This window comes from Antechinus flavipes, chromosome 3 (genome assembly GCF_016432865.1).
Source record: "Antechinus flavipes isolate AdamAnt ecotype Samford, QLD, Australia chromosome 3, AdamAnt_v2, whole genome shotgun sequence".
In the NCBI taxonomy this organism is placed as follows: Eukaryota; Metazoa; Chordata; class Mammalia; order Dasyuromorphia; family Dasyuridae; genus Antechinus; species Antechinus flavipes.
The window spans coordinates 417611470-417632779 of NC_067400.1; the positions used below are offsets into that span (position 1 = coordinate 417611470).

Below are 21310 nucleotides of genomic sequence, written 5' to 3' on the forward strand. Positions count from 1 at the left end.
GAGAACAAAGGACAATGACCATTTTTCAACATCTACTATGTTCCAGGAGACACCTAGATGGCATAATAGATAGAGCACTGGACCTTGAGTCAAGATCTGAATTCAAATCTGGCCTTAGACATTCACTAGCTATGTGAGCCTGGGAAAATTATTTAACTTCTCTATTCCTCAATCCACTAAAGAAAGAAATGGCAAATCCTTTGTGTCTTTGCCAAGAAAACCCCATGGACAGTATGATCCATTCCAATACAAAATGTTGGAAATTCACTGAACGCCAATAACTACATGTCAGGCACTATACTAAGTACAGGAGAATTTTTTAAAAATTAAAAAATAGTCCTGGCCTTTAAGGATCTCATAATCTAATATGAAAAACAATATTAGAATAGTGATGCATATCATTGTATGTGCCATACAAGGAAACTGAATTGTTTCCATTTGAATTGTCTTTGGAAGAGTCTGGAGATCACTTGGCAGGATAAGATACCAGACATTGAGATCCTTTCTTGAACTAAACTGTCAAGCATTCCAATTCTACCGCAGAGAGCACTATTCCATTAAATTGGCCACATTGTTTAAATGCCAATATTCATTTGCCAAAAAAAAAAAAGACAATTTTATGGAGAATTGACACAGGGAAAATGCTCACAAAGTAGTCAGAGAAACTGATACAAGGACACTCTCAAGGTCTCTCTTAAGAATTGTAGAATCAATCGTATGATGCAGGAGACAGTGGCAGAGGACTGCCCAATATGGCGTGCCTCATCAGAGAAGGTGCTATGCTCTATGAGCAAAACAGAACTGAATTAGTTCAGAAGAAACATGAGATGCACAAAGTTAGAGAAACTACCCCAAATGTTCATAGGGACTATTTGTGTCCTATCTGTGGCAGTACATTCTGAGCTCATATTGATCTGATCAGTCACAGTCAGACATACTCTACCTCGATTCTAATGTGGTGATGTCATTTCGGTCCTCTTTGAGAATTAAAGATAATAACTGATCCAAAATATATTGGATGTAATCAATAAAAGAAAGGTGAGAGAGAGAGAGAGAGAGAGAGAGAGAGAGAGAGAGAGAGAGAGAGAGAGAGAGAGAAGAAAAAGAAGGAGGAGGAGGAGGAGGAGAAAGAGGAGAAGGAGGAAGAGAAGGAGGAAGGGGAAAGGAGAGGAGAGGGAGGGAGGGAGAAAGCGAGAAGGAGAGACAGAGACAGGTCGGGTGGGAGAGACAAGGAGAGATAGAGACAGACAGTACAAACACAGGAGTGAAAGAGAGGGAGAGACACACACACGCACAGATAGACAGAGAGACAAGAGACAGGCAGAGACATAGAGCCACAGAGACACACACAGAGAGTCAGAGACAGAGAGAGACACATAGAGACAGAAACAAAGATAGAGAAAAACAAAGAGACAGAGACACAGAGAGATACAGAGAGAGAGAGAACTGAAAGAGACAGACAGCATGTAGTTCAACTCCTTCGTGTATAGGAAAATAAGCTAAAAATCACCCAGATTGTAAGTATTAAACGTGAGATTTAAAGCCAAATCTTCTTACTTGTGACAGTGTTCTTAATCTGGTGTCCATGAACTTGTTTGTTTTGTAAAAAGCATTTGTATAACTCATTTCAAAATAATTGATTTCCTTTGTAATCTTATGCATTTTATCTTGTTATTATTTTTACCAGGCTGCCCAAAAGCTTCATAGCACACACAAAGGTGTGTGTCTTTGCTCTCCAGTCATTGCTCTTTCCACTTTATTATATTACTGAGACTACCCATAAGGAGATGTCCTGGAGAATCTCTTTTCATGTGGTTTCTTTTTTTGCTGAGTGTGTGTTGCCTGCCACCTAATGTTAGCGCCTTTGGATCCAAATATAGTCTCCAGCACACTCTTCAATGCCTCTGGAAGGATGGGTGTGTTTGTTTTTACAATGACTTTCTCTGGGAAAGCATGTGTACATTCCCTCTCTATACACTGTGTGTTCAGTTCTTTTTTGTGTGATTGTGTTAGAGACAAAGACCTAATTGTGTCTCCAACAAAACTGCCTAGACTTTGGAACATTATAATCTACTAAATTTAACTATTAGCATGAACTATATATATATATATATGCCTGTGGAGGTGTATAAAATTTTACATGGAAAATTTACAATATATGTCCTGTATTATAATTTCTTACCTGTCTATAAGGGACATTATTTTTTCTTATACTTCAATCATGTCTGATTCTTTGTGACTCCATTTGGCATTTCTTAGCAAATTTACTAGAGTGATTTTGCTATTTCCTTAACTTTTTATGGAAGGTATAAAGACATAGAATGTAAATGCTGTAAGAAATTTTAATATCCTTGTATGAGTTCTTCCTTATCCCTCTGATTACAAGTGTTTCTCTCTGAAAATAACTTATACTTATTTTGATTATATTTTATCTATCTATCTACAATGTATGTGTATTATTGTTTGTCTTTCATTCTCAAAGAGGAATATGACATCAAGAAGTATACTGGAAGGATTACTGGAAACTGAGTTGGATTGAAGTGAGGGAGGGCTGGACAAGATCACCAGCTTCACTTTCGCCTCCAGAGCCATCTGGGTCCAGTGGCCAGATAGAGATCAGGAGGACTAGAAATAGCCCTGGATGCAGTGGGAGACCTTGGCCTTTGTAAGCTCAGGTCTTTACCAGGTCCCACTTTGTCTGAGGTAACACACATATAGCGATTAAGTCTAGGTAAAAATGAGGCAAAGAATGGTCTCTTTTACTCAATCAAAATAAAATAACATAAGACAAATCCAAGAGGGAAGGACCCTCAGGGTTTCTGGCCAAAATAGAAACAATTGCTATTAAAGGTCACTCTGAGTCATGAGAATTCAAGCAATGACCAAGTGAAGCTGGAACCTGCTGTCCAATTTATGTGAGCCAGAATAATTTGGGTTTAAGGCATTGTCCTTGAGAAAGAATTCTCGTCATAAATCCCAAGATATCTTACTATGTTTCAGTGGCCAAAATTTACATTCCTTTGGGCAGAGCACCATAGAAGGGTATGATTTTCTATGTGTACAGAAGGAGAGGAGAGGAGAGAGAGAAGGGAGAAGAAGGATTGAGGGAGAGGCAGAGGAAAGGAAGGGAGGAAGGGAGAAAGGAAGGAAGAAAGGAAGGAAGGAAGGAAGGAAGGAAGGAAGGAAGGAAGGAAGGAAGGAAGGAAGGAAGGAAGGAAGGAAGGAAGGAAGAAAAGAGTTGTGTCAAATGGGGTGATCTAGTTGGGTCTCCAGTGGGACAGCTACTATCACTCATAGGTTGTTTGTCCTTCATTCTCAAAGAGAACCAAGAACCAGGAAGGAGATATCATGATTTGCAAATGAATTAGATTTAAGTGAGGGAGGGCTGTGCAATTACCAGTCTTATTCTCTCCTTCAAAGTCATTTGGGTCCACTGATAAGATATAGATCAGAATGACTTGAGATGGTTCCTGATCTATGTGTATATGAATGTGTGCACATATGTATTATTACATATTATACCTATCAATATATTACATCACAATGTAATTAACATATGTGATAATTACATATAAGTATATATGTGTAATTATTATTTCAACAAGTAGAAAGTAATCTCTTTCAGGTAAAAATACTTCTTCTTTTGGTCTTTTATTCCTCTCACCAACATAGTGCCTAGAGGACAATTGAAACTGAATAAATACTTATTGATTTTGATTGACTTACTGATCTGATCTATTATAAAAATGAATAAATTGAAGCCTAAACTGATAAGTTACCTTCTAAAGATCATTTTGGCTAGTGAATGTCTGAGCTGGACCTCATTCTAGCTCTTCTAATATCAGGTCATTTGGACAACTATCCCGTGTTGCCTATATACTATTTAATTCATAGTTTCCAGCTTATTCAAGAGAGCCTTAATTATGGCACAACCAGAAAACTCAGTGTATAAAAGAAGTCAGATAGAAGAAAAAAATCTTATCTAAAGCAAATTTAATAAGCTTCAATTCTCCTTTCAATGTTTTTTTTTTCCTTTTAGATTTTTATGGGAACTCTTATTCATGGGATTACTAATGGTTTATGTGCTTCAGGAAAATCCTTACATTCAGCTAGCCTTGTGATACTGGGAAAAGTAATTATTTCCATATTAGTTTCACCCAGAACCTGTTCAAGGCACTCTCAAGACTACCTTAAACATATCACAACTTACTTTAGAAAAAATGAGGAGAAGCAAGAGAGAATAGAAAAAGAGAATAAATGACTATGATGGCTTTAAAAAAAAAAAAAAAAAGCAAGTAACAATGAAATTATCCATCACTATCCATACTATCAAGCTGATAGTATGCAAGACATTGGAGCCAGAGGATACAGTAGTGCACTTTGTTGATGATTTTTGCTCTTGTGTCATGTAACTTTTCCATAAGCTACTCTCCTGGTAGACAATGACTTCCTATATTCTTAGAAAAGAAATGGATAAAAGAAATTTTAACTTCCCTCTACAATGATTAGTCATTCTGTAAATCATTAAACATTTATTGAGAACCTATTTTGAGCCGGTCAGTGTACAAAGTGCTTGGGATATAGGTACAAGTAAAAAGAAAAACTTCTTACCTTTGAAGAGCTTCCAATCTAATGAAGAGAAAATTATACAAAAGGAAGCTGAACGGGATAGGGAGTAGAGAAGAGAAGGAATGTAGGAGCACGATGGTGAAGTCCTAGCAGTCTAGGCTAAATAAGGAATGAAGAGATTGTTGACCTAACTATCTGAAGAGACCTGATGTAGCATTACTATCTGTTTTGCTACTGTACCACAGGGACCTTTCTGTTTGATTTGCTGAAACTTTCCATAAGAATTGTCTCCTCCTAATTCCTTGAAAAAAGGGACTTAAAAGACTGGTGCAGAATTAAACTGATCCACTGAGAGAAGGGAAAAGAATGAATGTAGCCAGTGTAGGAGTAATTACCTCAGAAAGAACTGAGGGATGGAAGGATTGGGCATTAAGATGAGGGTGAAGAATAGGAATTACAAGGCAAGAGTTGAAATGATAAGAAATCACAGAAAGATAAAGGAGGATCAGGGTTCATGAACATGGAAATGGAGCATTTGTGGATGTTGGCAATATCAAGGATATGACTATACATATAGTTGAAGTTAAGTGGAGAAGTAGATTATATGAGATATAATATAAAATATATGAAATATAATATAATATAAAAATAAATTGAGGAAATGGGACATTAGAATAAATGTGTGGTGAAGTCCCTGATATAAATGTGGGTGTTGGAAGGAGAGAAAGATTGTGAACCAGGTACTGAAATTGTTGAGGAGAACAACAGTTGAATGCATGAGAAAAGGCACAAGAGAAGGTCCTGGAAGCTGGTAGACAACCATCAGAATCTTGATTGGGTGATAAATGGATTGAATGAGCCTTAAATGAGAAAAGACTACTAAGTGATATTTTTCTTAAATCTTTCAAAATTATTCATTTTTTAAAATGATAATGTATATTGTTCTACAGGTTCTTTTTGCTTTTTTTAGTTCAGTTTTTTTTTTTTTTCTTTTTTAGTCATATCCAATTCTTTGGGACTCCATTAAAGATTTTCTTAGCAAAGACAGGAAAGTGATTTGCCATTTCCTTCTCCAACTTATTTGAGAGATGAGGAACTGAAGAAAATAGATTTAAAACTTGCACAGGGTTACACTAGCACTCTAAAGCCAAACTTGAACATAAGAAGATGTCTTTCTGATTCCAGTCTTGGTGCTTTATCCATTGTGCCACCTGTTGCCCATTCTTTTTTACTTTACTTAGCATCAATTCAGAAAAATCTTTCTAAGTTTCTCTGAAGTCACCTTTTTCTTCATCTTTTATCATGTAGTAGTATTCCATGATATTCAAATGCTATAATTTGTTTAGCCACTCCCTTAGTTCCTAAATTTTTGACACTACAAAAAATAGTTGCTATAAATATTTTTCACACATAGGGCTTTTGCCCTTCTACCCTTCTTTGATGTTCTGGCATAAAGACCTAGAAATGGTGTCTATGTACATGATATGTACATAAGTATGTACAATTGGGGCAACTACATGGAGCACTGGATAGAGCAACAGCCCTGAAGTCAGGAGGACCTGAGTTCAAATGTAGCCTCAGACACCCTCGCTGTGTGACTGTGGGCAAGTCATTTAACCTCAATTGCCTCAGCAAAAACAAATAAATGAATAAATATGTACAATCTAGTAAGTTTTTGAAAATTGTACCAAACTGCTTTCTAAAAAGCAATGCTAATTAATAACATAATCAACAGTGCATCAGTGTGCCTATTTTTCCACAGACTCTCCAACATCTATCATTTTTATATTTTTTCTAACTTTGCCAATTTAAGTGGTGTAGGGTGGAACAATCCAATTTTAAAATTTGTGTTTCTCTAATTATCAGTAATTTGGAACATTTTTCACATAAAGAAAAACTTGGTTTTCTTCTCAAGAGAATTATTTGTTCATATCTCTTAATCATTTCTTCTTTTTCTGAGATGATTATTTAAAAATTCTTTTTCTTGTTTTGTTAATCTGGGTACTTTATATTTTTGTAAATATTTATCCATTTGATTTAAAGCTACTGTTCTCATGGATATGTAGTTAGATGAAACAGTTTCAATTAATATTCTTTTTGCTTCACCTGTTATAATTTTCCTTTTTTCCCATTTTTTGTAATAATTCTTCTCTTTAATCAACTCAAGTAATGGTTTGTCTAGTTCATTCTCCCCCCACAAAAAACCCCAAAACTTTCAGTTTCTTTGAGTTTTACAATTTCTATTTTGGTTTTTTGAGTATTTTAAATTTTTGTTGATTTTCTAGATGTTCCTTCTTTTTTAATAGTATTTTATTTCCCCCATTACATGTCAAGAAAAATGTTAACATTCTTCCTCCCTCCTCTTCCCTCTTTCTAAAATGATATAGGTTATATATCTATTATTTTTCTTTCTGTACCAAATACTTTTATTTAAAAATAACTGTTAGTTGTCATTGCCTAATTTTATTGGTGGTTAACTCATACAGAACCATACAATCAGCAAGAATCAAAGTAAAACAATCTCAGAACTCCCCAAATCTCTGCCCCTGCTGAGTTCGATAAAAACAGTTCCACTTTTTTTTTTTTTCCAGAGGCTACCACTATATGGAAATAATGGCTTCTAACTAAGGGTAGTTTTAAAGGGGGGAGGAGGTTGAAGTTAAGGCAAAGAGTATACAGGATCTTAGTATCATTTAAAGATGTCTCTTTCCTCCCAAAAGGGCAAGGATAAATAAACAAGCAGCCTGACATATAGTTCTACAGTCATATCCCAAATGTGTGTATATATATATATATATATATATATTAGATACTCTAATTATCAAGGATGCATAGTGGTTAACCAAGTTCAAAAATCTTGTTTTAAATATTCTGTTATGTGCAAAAGATATACATAGGGTTGTTTTTTTTTTTTTTTTTTTTGCAAAAATGTGAAACTGAGACAGTAATTGAGCTACCTTAGAATATTCATTTGAGTTATTATATGCAAATGTAAGTGCCAACTTTTAGCCATAGGCTAAAGCCAATAGGAGAGAATTGAAGCTAACATGGAAAAATACCTCTTGGCATTTTGGGACACAAAAAGGCTGGCAGTAGAGGGGGCAGACTGCCAGACTTGGGGGTTGAGACAACCTGGATTCAAATTCTGCCTCAAACACTTAAACTAGTTAAGTGAATTTGGATGAGTCACAGGACCTCACTGTCTGTTAATTGTGGGGCTGAATTCAACTCCTTCCAACTTTGATCTTGGGCATGAGGAGTGAGCAAGATGTCAAGTGGGATGCTTTTTTCTGAGTGATGGGGAACAATTATATATTAAAAGATTCATTCCCCCCCCCCCCATAATGAATGATTGTGGGTAGAATGGGAAGGAAGGCTTCATGATGAACAGAGTAGACTGCAGTTGGTAGAAATGAACCCTAGATTAGCCCAGTATCCACTTGGACTCATTTTGGGAAGAAGAGCTTGGGGTAGTTAAAAAAAATGCTGATATCAAGAAAACTCCAAAGCATGTTGATGGTTTCAAGTTAAAATTTCTAACAAGAGCTAGCATTTATACTAGATTCTAGTTCAATTTAAATCTTGTAATTTTTAGATTTAACAGAAGTACACCATTACTTTTGGAACAGCTTGGACAGTGTTTTACGTGTCGGTTCCTTTGATCCTCAGTACAAATTGAGCAAATCAGAAATCAGTGAAGTGTCAGCAACAGCAATGCCCACTCCCATTTAGAATTACAGCCTTTTCAAGTTCAGGTTGCCACTGAGAAGCTGCTTTGATACACTCTTACCAATATCATCAACTTCAAGGAGGACACAATATTTAATTGAATTAGATTCACTTTAATTTTCCTAACTAGATTGCAAACTTCCAAGGAGATTTTTTTTTTTTAGGAAAGGGTTAAACTTAAAAGAACTTAAAAACAAAACAATATTGTCCTATATGGACTCTCTTGGCAATAATCAGCAAAAATTCCAATCTCCCACCCCACCAATATTGAGGGGAGTAACAAATGAAATTAGTGTTCACAAAAAAAAAAAAAAAAAGAAACATAAACATGTTATTTGAATTGTTATCCTAAATATACTAGAATCTATCATTTTCTCAAAGCACTTCTTAAAATTAGGAGAAACTGAATTAGAAAAGTAAGTATAGATAACTCGTGAATGGGTTTTAAAATACAGCAAACAAATCACATTCTCAAGTTTGATTAAGTTGCTTATATAAATTTAAAGTCAGGAGCATAACTTCTGGATCAGTACTTTTTAAATCAAGGGCTTTAAGTAAACAGTTGAGTGCTTCCTGTATTTTCCCACTTTTTTTCAGTTCCTTTCCATACTTAACAAGAGCCTCATACTCATCTATCATAGGAGCTGAACTTGGGTTATGTGCAGTAGTTTCTTGTGAATCTTCACCAGATGCACTCTGCACCAAGTCTGAATGAGACACGCATAAAGAGCCCATCTCACTTAGGGATAATAAAGTTTCTCCAACAGGTTCCTCTTCTGAATGTTCAGACTCTTGACTATATTCTGCTGATTCTTCTTCTTCTAAATATTTGTCTGTACCCTTACACTCACTGGCATCTTCTTCCATATTTTCAACATTGTCTAAAATCACATTAATAAGTGATCTCCTTGAAGCCAGAGATCTTCTAGAAATTGCAGAATTATTTCCACTGCTACATATTTCAGATGAAAATAATTCATTTTGGGATCTATTGCTTTGGGGAGTTGAATTAAATTGTGTTAGTAATGAGTCTGGGAAAGGGGGTAATATCCCTTCTGTCACAAAATCATCTTCATCATCTGAAACAATCCTCCTTGTCTTATATCTTGTTTTCACAGGAACTATTTCATCTTCCAGGTCACTTTCTTGATCAGAGAGATTCTCAAACTGTGGATACCCAAAGATACTCTGTCCTTTAGGATTAGCTGCTGAATCCCATATGCTATTTTCCCTTTCAATGGACTCTAAAGACTGCTTGGAATGATTCTGTACATTCTCTAGAGAGTCTTCCAAGAAAAGATTGAAATCACTAGCATTCTGCAGTGAAGAAGCTAATGATTCTTTTTCAAACTTGTCCTGATTTGGTCTAGAATTCTCCAATGCACTTGGGTCTGGGCCTGCTAAGTTAATGAGAGAAGTACTCAATTCCACAGACTTTTCTGGACTAATAAGCAGTAAAATGTCATAATTTGTTAATTGATCTGAGTTTGACTCAAGATCAACTTTTGCTGTTCCAATAGCTAACTGCTTTATGCTTTCCTGAGTGTTATCTAGTAAAACTTGAATACTATCATCAGGATTATTGGTCTTTGATATTTCCATTTCATGGTACTCTTCATTAGAAAAAGTAGTTATAAGTTCATCATCAATTTTATGTTCTGATGTGTGAACATCAGATTGTTTTACAGACACATCTACATTCCTGGCAGAGAGACCATGTATGTCTTCAATAATACTTAAATTTGCCATTCCAGAATTGAGAAAGTTTTTTTGTGTAAGATCAACAATTATAGGTGGTGAAAAATGATGTACAACATTAAACTCAGAGCATTTTTTCTTTGGTTTGGAAGAGGCAGGTTCTTTCACTTGGGTTTCCTCAACTCTGGTTCTGTTATTATTTAGTAAGAGCTCATTATTTTGAGACTCTAATGCAACTAGAAGTTGAGCCTTTTGAACTCTCTCTTGAATATACTGAGATTCTCCTACCTCAGACTCTTCAGGAGCAGACACATCATGTGTAAACATCAAATCATGGTCAGAAATTCCTGCTATGCCCAAAGTGTGGAGGTAAGCAATATGTTCTTCCAATTTCTTATCAGTCTTTCTGTGACCAGCATGCAAAGAATGTAGTTGCAACTGTGTTGCAGAACTCTGAAAATCCCCTATTGTAAAGAGCTCTCTTAATTCTTGCTTGCTAAAATATCTAGCAGGGTTTTTTTGATCCCCAGTTGTTTGTCTTATTAATGAATCCTTGAAAATTTGTCTTCTATATATTTTCTCCTCCACTGTACCACAGCTGATCAACCTATAAACCACAACATTTTCTTTTTGCCCAATTCTGTAAACTCTATCTACAGCTTGTGCATCAGTAGCAGGATTCCAGCTAGGATCAAAAATGACCACTCTAGTTGCTGCAGTTAAAGTGAGACCTAATCCACCTACTTGGGAAGTAAGGAGAAAAACAGATACATCTTGACTCTGTTGAAATAAGTCAATTCGTCTCTGTCTTTCTGAAAGATGAGTAATAGTTCCATCAATACGCAAAGTCTTGAAATTTTCTTTCTTTAAGAGGTGCTCTATGATGTCTAGAAGCTTTCTGGATTGGGAAAACACCAGAGTTTGGTGACCTTCATCTTGTAATCTCTTAAGCAAAGCCATAAGGAATATCACTTTCCCTGATTCTTGCATTAGGGATTCATGAGGTACCTGATCAATCTGGATATTTGAATGAGCCATTTGACTTTCATCTTCACCAGAGAAGTTGCCTTCTTTGAGACCTAACAAACTGCAAGCCCTGGCTGACAGTAATCTTGGATGATCACATAACTTCTTTAAGACAGTCAACTCAGCCAAAGGTGAATGTGTTTCTGTTAATAACTGTTTGATGTGGTTTAGGGATAAAAATTTCCTATATATTTCTTCTTGCAAAGGTACTAAATACACCCAAATAATTAACTCATTTTTCCTGGAAAGGGAAGGGATTTCATAGATAATGTCATCATCTAGATTCTTTTCAGGAAGGTTGCTCAAAGGTTTATTGGTACTTTTCTTCTGTATATCTTCTTTAATCCTCCTGAGAAAATAAGGTTTTATAAGTGTCATTAAGTTTTCAGATATTTTCAGCCCCAGGACTTTCTCTCCTGGAGTAGCATCTTTCTCCCTGGCCCTAGTAATAGGATTTTCATACTCACTTTTAAAGGTTTTAGATGTTCCTAGCAAGGATCCCTGACAAGCAAAATCAAAGAGGGACCACAACTCATACAAATTATTCTGAATTGGTGTTCCTGTAAGGAGGATGCGATTTTTCACAGGGATAGCTCGGGCAGCGATTGATGACTTAGTAGAAGAGCTTTTAATTTTGTGAGCTTCATCAAGTATAAGGTAGTCCCAGACAAATTCTTTTCCATCCAACTGGGAAAGTTGCTGCCAGTTGTTGACCAACATTTGGTATGTTGTAACAGCTACCCCATTCTTCCTCTGAATCCTATTTAGATTTCTGATACGTTCATTCTTGCTAGAACCATGAAAGGTTGCAACTCTCATTCCTGGGGTCCACTTATCAAATTCTTTGGTCCATGTGCTGATAAGACTGGTAGGCATGATCAGCAGGACAAACCTCACAAGTTCAGCATCAAACATAGCGGAAAGGAAAGCAAGAATCTGAACAGTTTTCCCCAATCCCATATCATCCGCCAATATACCCCCTTTCCTTCTCTCTTTATATAGGCTATACAGAAAGGCCACACCTTCTTTCTGGTGCTCAAAAAGTCGATCATGCAGTTCCCGATACAGCATCAGGCCACTGTTGCACACGTCAACGAATTCATCATCTCCTTTTATCGATAGCTCTTCCAGGGCTTCCTGTAGTTTCTGAATTTGGCTCAGAACCTTGTCATTGGGAAAAACATCTTTTGCTGAATAGAAAAGTTTAAGGGCCTCTTCCAGATTTCCATTTTTGGTAGCTTCTTTGGCTTCTTTTATATATTTCTGGTAATTGGCTTCTCGGCCTGGGCTTAGTAGTTTCTCCTCCGCATTCCCTGTGGCTGTGGCCGCTGACTCCGCCATTAACGCCTGGGACTCGCACATGCCCCGATGTCTAAATGGGCCTTGGCCTGGGTCCAGATATCTATCTCTGCCTTGGCCTGGGTCTAGATATATATCTCGTTCTTAGTCCTGATATTTATTTTGGGCTCGACCTCAGTTTGAATGTCTATCTCAGCCTCGTTCCCGATCTCGGTCTGCGGCTCCGCCATCGCCAACCCGGAGAGGCTATCTAGGAGGAAAGGAGAGTGGAAGGACGTTTCTTTTGAATCTTCTATATATGAACTATTATGTAAAACATAGTTCCATCTTAGTCAAAGTTATAAAAGAAAAAACAGATCAAAAGGAAAAAAAAAAACAAAAAGAATAAAGTAAGTGAAAAAAATGATACTTCACTGCATTCAGAGGCATTCCATTCTATATCTGGATGTGGATAGCATTTTCTTTCCTTCATGAATCCTTTGTATTTGTGGTAGATTATAGTGCTGCTGAGAAGAGCCGTCATTTATAGTTGATCATTACACAGTATTACTGGTACTGTGTATGATGTTTTCCTGGTTCGGCTCATTTTACTTTGTATCAGTTTATAAGTCTTCCCAGGTTTTCCTGAAATCTGCCTATTCATCATTTCTTATTTCACAATAGGATTCCATTACACTCATATCCCATACCTTATCCAGCTTTTCTAAAACTGATGGGCATCCCCTTGATTTCCAATATTTTGCTACTACAAAAAGAGCTGCTGTGAATATTTTTGCACATGTAGGTCCTTTTCCCTTTTTATGATCTCTTTGACTTACTAGTGGTATTACTGTATCAAAGGGCATTTATAATTTGGCTTCCCTTTGTACATAGCTTTAAATTGCTCCCCAGAATGGCTGGATGAGTTGATTTGGACATAGTTTTAAATTGCTCCCCAGAATGGTTGGATGAGTTGACAATTCTATCAACACTGCATTAGTGTCCCAATTTTTTCACACCCTTTTCAACATTTATCATTTTTCTTTTTTTGACACCTAACCAGTCTGATGGGTGTGAGGTGGTAGCTCAGGGTTGTTTTAATTTGTAGTTTTTTAATCAAAAGAAATTTAAAGCACTTCTTTATGCACCTCTGGATAGCTTTGAGTTCATCCTTTGATCATTTATTAATTGGGGAATGGCTTTTATTGGTATGAATTTGATTCTTCCCTTTATATATTTAAGAAATGTGGCCTCTATCAAAAATTGTTTCCCAGCTTTCTGCTTTCCTTCTAATCTTGGTCCCATTGGTTTTGTTTACAAAAAGTCTTTTAAATTTAATATAATCAAAAGTCTCTATTTTTAGATTCCATAATGCTCTCTTGTTTAATCATAAATTCTTCCTTTTTCCATAGATCTGACAGATAAACTTATTCTTTGCTCTTCTGATTTGCTTATGGTATTACCCATTATGTCTGAATCATGTACCCGTTTTGAATTTATCTTGGTATACAGTGTGAGATGTTGGTCTACACCTGATTTGTATCTTCCATTTTCCGAGCAGTTTTTTTTTTTTTTTTTTGCTGAAGCTATTGGAGTGAATTGCCCAGAGTCACACAGCAAGGAAGTATTCAGTGTCTGAGGTTTGAATTTGAACTCAGCTCCTCCTGACTTCAGGGCCAGTGCTCTAAGTACTGCACCATTTGGCTACCTCCAGTTTTTGTCAAATAGTGAGTTCTTATTCCAAAGACTAATGTCTTTGGGTTTTTATTAAACATTAGATTACTGTGGTCATTTACTACCTAATCTATGTGTACCTAATTTATTCCACACAACTTCTCTTCTAAGAATTTGGATGCTATACCATTTGGTATGTATATGTTTAGTAGTAATATTACCTCATTGTCTATAGTATTGTTTTGCAAGTTGTAATTTCCTTCCTTATCTCTTTTAATTGTCTATTTTTGCTTTTACTTTGTCTGAGATCAGAATTTCTACCCTTTCCTTTTTTTTTTTTTAAATTTCAGCTGAAGCATAATAGATTCTGCTCCAGCCCCATAACTACTCTGTGTATGTCTTTCTGCTTCAACTGTGTTTCTTATAAACAACATAAAGTAAGATTCTGTTTTTTTGATTCACTCTGCTATCTGCTTCCCTTTTATGTGGAGAGTTCATCCTATTCATGTTCATAGGTATGATTACTATTCCCCTCGTATTTTTTCCTCCTGTTTATCCTTTCTTTCCTTTCACTCTTTCCCTCCTCAACAGTGTTTTTCATCTGTGTACCACCTTCTACCATCTCTTTCAATTTGACCTTTCCTCTGTCAGTACTTCCTTTCATTTTTTACTTAATGTCCTCCTCTCCTACTTTTTTGTTGGGTAAGATGGATTATTTCTACATTCATCTGATTGTGCATATACTTCCCTTTTTGATCTAATACTAATGAGAGTAAGGTTTAAACAGTACCTTTTGTCCATCCTTTCATCTTTCTCTCTACTGTAATAGGGTTTTTTTTCTCTTCATGTGAAATAATTTATCCCATTCCACTTTTCCTTTCCACCTACATTCAGTGTATTTATCATTCTTATTCCCATACCCTCTGTTTATACATATTCCCTCTAGTTGTACTATTAATAATATAATTTTCAGGAATTACAAGTATTATCTTCTTAGCTAGGGATATAAACAGCTTTTATGGTTTCCTTTTCCTTTTTTCCTCCTTTTAGATTTATCTTTGGTCTTGATATTAGAGATCAAATTTTTGTTCAAATCTGGTTTTTTTATGAAAATTTGAAATCCTAAATGACCATTTCCCTTTCCACTTTGAAGTATTATGTTTAATTTCACTGGATAGGTAATTCTTACTTGTCCTATTTGCCTTTTGGAATGTCATGTTTCATGCCTTGGATCCTTCAATGTTGCAGCAGCTAAGTGCTATATAATTCTGATTATGGTATCCCAATATTTGAATTGTTTATTTCCTGCTGCTTTGTAGTATCTTTTGCTTTCTTTGATAGATCTGAAATTTGACTATGATGTTCCTTGGAGGTTTTATTTTGGGATCTCTTTCCTGACATGATCAGTGGATTCTTTCAATGCCTAATTTCTTTTTCAGCACAAGAAAAATCAAATCAAACAGAAAAAAAAAAATGAGAAAGAAAACAAAATGCAAGCAAACAACAAAAAGAGTGAAGATACTATGTTGTGATCCATACTCAATTCCCACAGTCCTCTGTCTGGGTGCAAATGGTTCTCTTTGTGACTGAACAATTAGAACTGACTTGAACCATCTCATTGTTGAAGAGAGCCATGTCCATCAGAATTGATCATGATATAATCTTATTGTTGCTATGTATAATGATCTCCTGTTCTGTTCATTTCACTTAACATCAGTTCATATAAGTCTCTGCAGGCCAGAATCACATAATTAACAAGTGACTGAGGCTAGATTTGAACTTAGGTCTTCCCAAATCCAGACCCAGTGCTCCATTATGCCATCTCAGCTGTAACCCCTTAACTCCACCCTCCCACCCCCACCCCCAGCAGTGGGAATGTGAGTTTTCTGGAAATATATTCCTCAATAGCACAGTGAGACCTTGGGAAATAGAGTCAAAAAGGTCTAAATTCAAATCTGAACTCAGAGACTTGTTAGCTCTTTGACTCTGGGCAAATTTTACTCAACTTCTTTCTGCTTCAGTTTTCTCAAATGTAATATAGAGATAATAATGGTACCTACCTTATAAGATTGTTATGAGAGATATTTGTTAAAAAAAAAAAAATGCTTAGTACAATGCCTGAAACATAATAGATGTCATATAAATGTTGATTCTCTTTTTCCTTATAGGCATATGAGCCTGAAATTGGCATTTGCACCCTTTTGTGTATGATGATTAAAGAGTGAGTCTACTATGGTACAATGAGAAGAGGAAGGGATTGGAATTGGAGGACCTGAATTTGTAATCCAGCTTCCATATATGGCCTTGGACAAGTTACTTAATTACTCTTGGGCTCAGTTTCCTTATCTGTAAAATCAGAAGGCTTGATTAAATTATGTCTCTTCCCATTCTAAATCTAGATTCTAAGCATGATTTGTTATTTTTCAGTCATTTTAGTCATGTCTAACTCTTTATGACTTATTCTCTTTGGGGTTTTCTTGGCAAAGATGTTAGAGTGGATTGCTGTTTCCTTTTCCAACTCATTTTTACAGATGAGGAAACTGAGGCAAAAAGGATTAAGTAATTTGTCCAGAGTCACATAGTAAGTCTGAGACCTGATTTGAACTCATGAAGGAAGATATTTTTCTGACTTTAGGCCCAGCACTCTATTCACCATGCCATCTAGCTGCTTTAGCTACCTAATTAAGTCTATGAAGGACTGTAATCTGTAGTAGTGAAGAAATTTCACCCCTGATGTAATCACAATCATTTACTTATTTGCATATTTACTTTATTATTCTTTCTCAGTTATATACTTTACTATATCATTTATGGGTTTTTCCTAGTGGGCTGATAGAGTTTGCACTGGATGAAGGCATGAACTGTTTAGCCCATATCACTGAACCCAAGTAAGCCTTGTAATTCTAATTGATTTTCAAAAATTGTATTTATTTTTATTTTTTATTTAATAAAGGAATATAGATTTGTAAGCCATGGACATCTACTTTTGTGTAGCTATTAAGCTTTTTGCTTATGTCCTGGAGGTAAGAAAAAGATGTGGCATCTTCCCATTCTAGTTGGTATATTACACAGTAAGTAGGCTTCAAAGAACACAAATCAGGAGACCTGGTTCTGCCAGTAACTGTATTTGCTATTGTAAAAAAGAAATGATTGTATTACAGATTCTCTGAGATCCTTTCCAGCCCTTTCATGCTATACATTTTATTTCTTAGCTTTTTTTTTTTTTTTTTTTTTTTTTTTTTAAATCATGCTCAGGACTTGCATTTTCAGGTTCTGAGTGTGGAACTCAAACCGTTTTAGAGACTGCAGGCAAGGAGTTTGTGGTATTGAAAGTATTCCAGGATAACTTCCAGCTTTCTTTGTATTTGAAATAGCTCCTCCACGAGCTTCTTTTCTTGTGACTGATAGAACTTGATACCCAGCTCACTCACTGTCAAAAACTGTTTGGAGTTCAGTTGTCTATACTCAGCTGAAAGGTTTGAAAATGGCCAATGTAATTACTTTTGAAATTAGTGGGTCTAAATGGTTTTAGGGAAACCCAACATTTATTCTGCAAAGTGGAAGATTGACACTGCTGATATGAGCAAATCCACATACACAGTGAGTCCCTATTGCCAAGAATTGGCAATGAAATCCATGCTAATTTTGTGTTAACTTTCATAGTCAAGGGAACATTATCTGCCTCAGAAGCTCTTTTTTTTCCTGTTTGTTTCCCATTTTCTTAAGGGTTATAAATACTGTTCCCCTATCCCACAAAGGTTATACTTTTTTTTTTTTACCACTTTAAATTTTTTTTGTCAATTACATATAAAATTATTATATTTATTTTTGAGTTCCAAATTATTTCTTTTCCTTTTATTTTCCCTTCTGTCTCATTGAGAAGGCAAGAAATTTGATATAAGTTGTACATGTGTAGCAGTCATGCAAAACATTTCCATATTATGTTGTGAAAAAAAAACACAAACACACAAAAAGAAAAATAAAGCTTAAAAAAGGGTGCTTTGATCTGCATTCAGATTCTATCAGTTTTTTTCCTCTGGAGGTAGATAGCATTTTTCATCATGAGTCCTTCAGAACTGTCATAATTATGGTATTGCTGAAAATAGTTGTTACTCAGAGTTGAACATCACATTCTCTTGGTTCTGTTCTCTTCATTCAGCATCTGTTCATGCAAATCTTTACAGATTTTTCTAAAAACATGCTCATCATTTCTTACAGCACAATAGTGTCCCATCACAATCATATATCAGAACTTGATCAGCTATTCCTCATTTGATGGGCATTCCCTTAATTTTCAAATCTTTGCCATCCTAGTATTTAAAAAACCACAAAAATGTCTTTTTGACATTAACTATCTACTTTTCCTAACATAGGATTAGGAGTAATAATAGTAAGAACTTGAATAATATTTTAAAGGGGAAAACACTTTATTAATATTATATAATTTGAATACTTATAATAACCCTGGGAGGAAAGTGACTTGCTTAGGATCAGTTACCTGAATTGGAATTTGAGTGTTCTTGAATCAACACTCTGTCCATTTCATTAAGTATCCTTTTGTTTTCATAAACTGATTTAAAAAATGAGTTCATGAAAAAATATTCTTGCTCATTGGTTGAAATTAGGGACTTTATAGATAGTGACCTGAGTTTAGCATGTAGAACCAGAACCAGGATGGGGGTGACCATATTTTGCTGCTCTATATCCTCTTCATGGGGTAGTATCTGGTGGTCTCTCCCTCATGGATGATCTGAGAATATGCTTACTGATGCTTGCCCCCAGGTCAGTTTTGGCTCTGCTTGAATGGTTTTCCCAGAACTGGAATTGGATATTGCTTTACTTTGTGTCTTCTTAGAAATAAGACCAGAAAAACAAAGAATACAAAACTGAGATGGCTTTTATTCATCTCTTCCCCAGTTAATCTATTAGTTGTTCATTTCTTAGTTATTTACACTTAGCTAAGAGAATCAAGGAATCAAGTAAGGATTTTTCTAAAAGGGTCTCACAAAAGAGCTTCCTATCAATGAATATTTGGTTCTCTTTCTCCTGTAGCTCCTTAGGGCAGATAGCAGTTTATTTTTATTCTAGGTGATAGGGTCTTAGGAAATGTGAATACTTTGCTTGGGTTTAAAATTTTAAACTAAAAACCTTTAGTTCAAATGACTTCAGTAATGAGTTGATTAGTGAAGCCATTATTATTTTAAGTACTTCTGACTGACAAAACCTCTTCCACAAAAGCCTTGCTTTTCATCTTGTAAATCAGTCACCTCAACACTGGGGTACCAAAAATATAAATAAGTTCAGAAAGAAACAAGGTAACAAACTTTCCTATATTTCTTTTGATAACTTCTGGAAGCCAAGGGGTTTGCTATGTAATGACCTCAAAGAGTTTAAATTACAAATACTAAGTAATTTTCATAAAGCCCTCTCCAAGAAGGGACTTTATATTTATTATTATTTCCAATGCTTCTTTTGTTAAGCTGATAAATGGCAACCTGCAAACAATTATTACATTTTAGTAAAGTTGATAAAATTTACACATTTTTCTTTGTATTACATAATTTGACCTGGAAGCCAGAACTGATCAATAAATAAAGGAATTTGATTCTAAACAAGATCATATTACACATGACTTACTTTTTCCCTTGACCTTGTTACAAAATACTTCTCCTTATCATTTCCTTTCCTTAGCAAGTAAATGCAAATTAGAAATTAAATTAAATACATTGATCTCACAAAGTATTCCTTTTTATTTAAAGTTTATTTCAATGTCATGGAGTATTATTATTAGTTGCTATAAAATGACTTTTTTTTTTCCTTTTGTCTTCCTTGGGTCCTTGGGTAATTAAAAAGACTATTTGGTCTGGATCTGAAATTTTATTAGCATAGGGAACTCTTTCTACCAATCAGGTCAGAAATTTATATGTAACTTATGGTTTTAAAGATTTGTCTTGGGGCACAAAGTAAGTGACTTACATGGCCTTGGCAATATGTGTCAGACACAATATTTTTCTCCAAGATCAGATTTGTGTCATGCTAACTTTTCATGTAGCATACAGTTATCCCTTCCACATTGTCACGTTCCCCATCATGATTTCAATATGTCATGAGTGATCATAAGAAATTAAATGGAAATTTTGAGGAAGTTTTGTGGAAGTTGTAGACATGCAGAGGCCAGCAGACAACACAGTAAAAGATTAAAAACTCAAGAATGCATAAGATATATGCATAGTATTGTATAATATCAACATATTTTATCTTTTAATATCAAAATAGTTTCAGACTTCTTCTCTGGTATGAAGGGATGGGTCAACATTTTTTACATGTATTTTCCAGATTTTGGGGGCACAATGTCCCTAAGCTCTGTGATATAGAAAAAATAATTGTACACTATTTTTAAAATTCCAAAAGTAGGGGCTGTTTTTTTTTTTTTTCTCATTTTTCTTTTTTCACCATTGAAATGTAGAACATTTTTATTTGACCATTCAGTACCTCCTTTTCATTTGCTTTCATTTAATTGGAAATCTCCTGCAATCTGCTTTTCAACTTCATCATCCACCTGAATCATTCTCTTTAATCTTAGTAATGATCTCATTATTTGCCAAATCCAATGGCCTTTTCTCAGTTCTTAACCTTCCTGACCTCTTTGTAGACTTTAATAGTTCACTTTCTTTTCTTTCTGTGGGACAGGTGCTAGACCCACTTACCTAAATTGACTACTCAGAGACACTTTCAGATACAGAGAGGAAGCATTTATTCCCTCCTTGCAAGGAAGGCTCCAGCTGAGCAGACTTACAGCTTTCAGGTCCCATCTCGCAGCATTGTGCCTGGCCTAGTGAACCAGAAATAGTGAATTTGGTTAAATAGCAAAAGACCCAAGTCTTTGTTAGATGGATGGAAAAGGAAGCAACCATTGACCAATCAATAATCAGCAATGTTGTCTACTTCCTGTGAGTCATGTAACATGCTGGAGCTTAGACTTAGGGTCTGACCTTTCCTGCCATACAGCCCTCTGTGAATAGAGATTATGTGACTTCCTAAAATTTAGGCCTAAGGCCTGACCTAATCCATCTCATAGACTTTCTGAGAACTCTTCCCCTGGTCCCACTCAGTTCCCACTCTTTTGCAAACGTTTGAAGATTTCTCATACTAATCCTGATATATATGTCTTTCACTAGGGCATCTTTGTGACCTGGACCTTCAGACTTGTCCTTCTCTTCAGTACTAAGTATAACCCTCCTTCTTCCATTTAGAACCAACACCAGCACATCAGTGGAAGCTTTCAGGAACCACTTTAGCTAAGAAATCTTCAACTACTCTAATGATTAAGTGCATA

The 21310-nt window shown here is 35.5% G+C and overlaps 1 protein-coding gene across 1 annotated transcript; it reads right to left on the reverse strand.

Annotated features, from left to right (window-relative positions):
- Positions 1 to 7741: 7741 nt before the first annotated feature.
- LOC127557763 (DNA excision repair protein ERCC-6-like) lies at positions 7742 to 12554 on the reverse strand. Its single transcript, XM_051991053.1, has one exon. The coding sequence runs from the start codon at positions 12382 to 12384 to the stop codon at positions 8770 to 8772; it is 3615 nt and encodes a 1204-aa protein (XP_051847013.1). The 5' UTR covers positions 12385 to 12554; the 3' UTR covers positions 7742 to 8769.
- Between the last annotated feature and the right edge of the window lie 8756 nt (positions 12555 to 21310).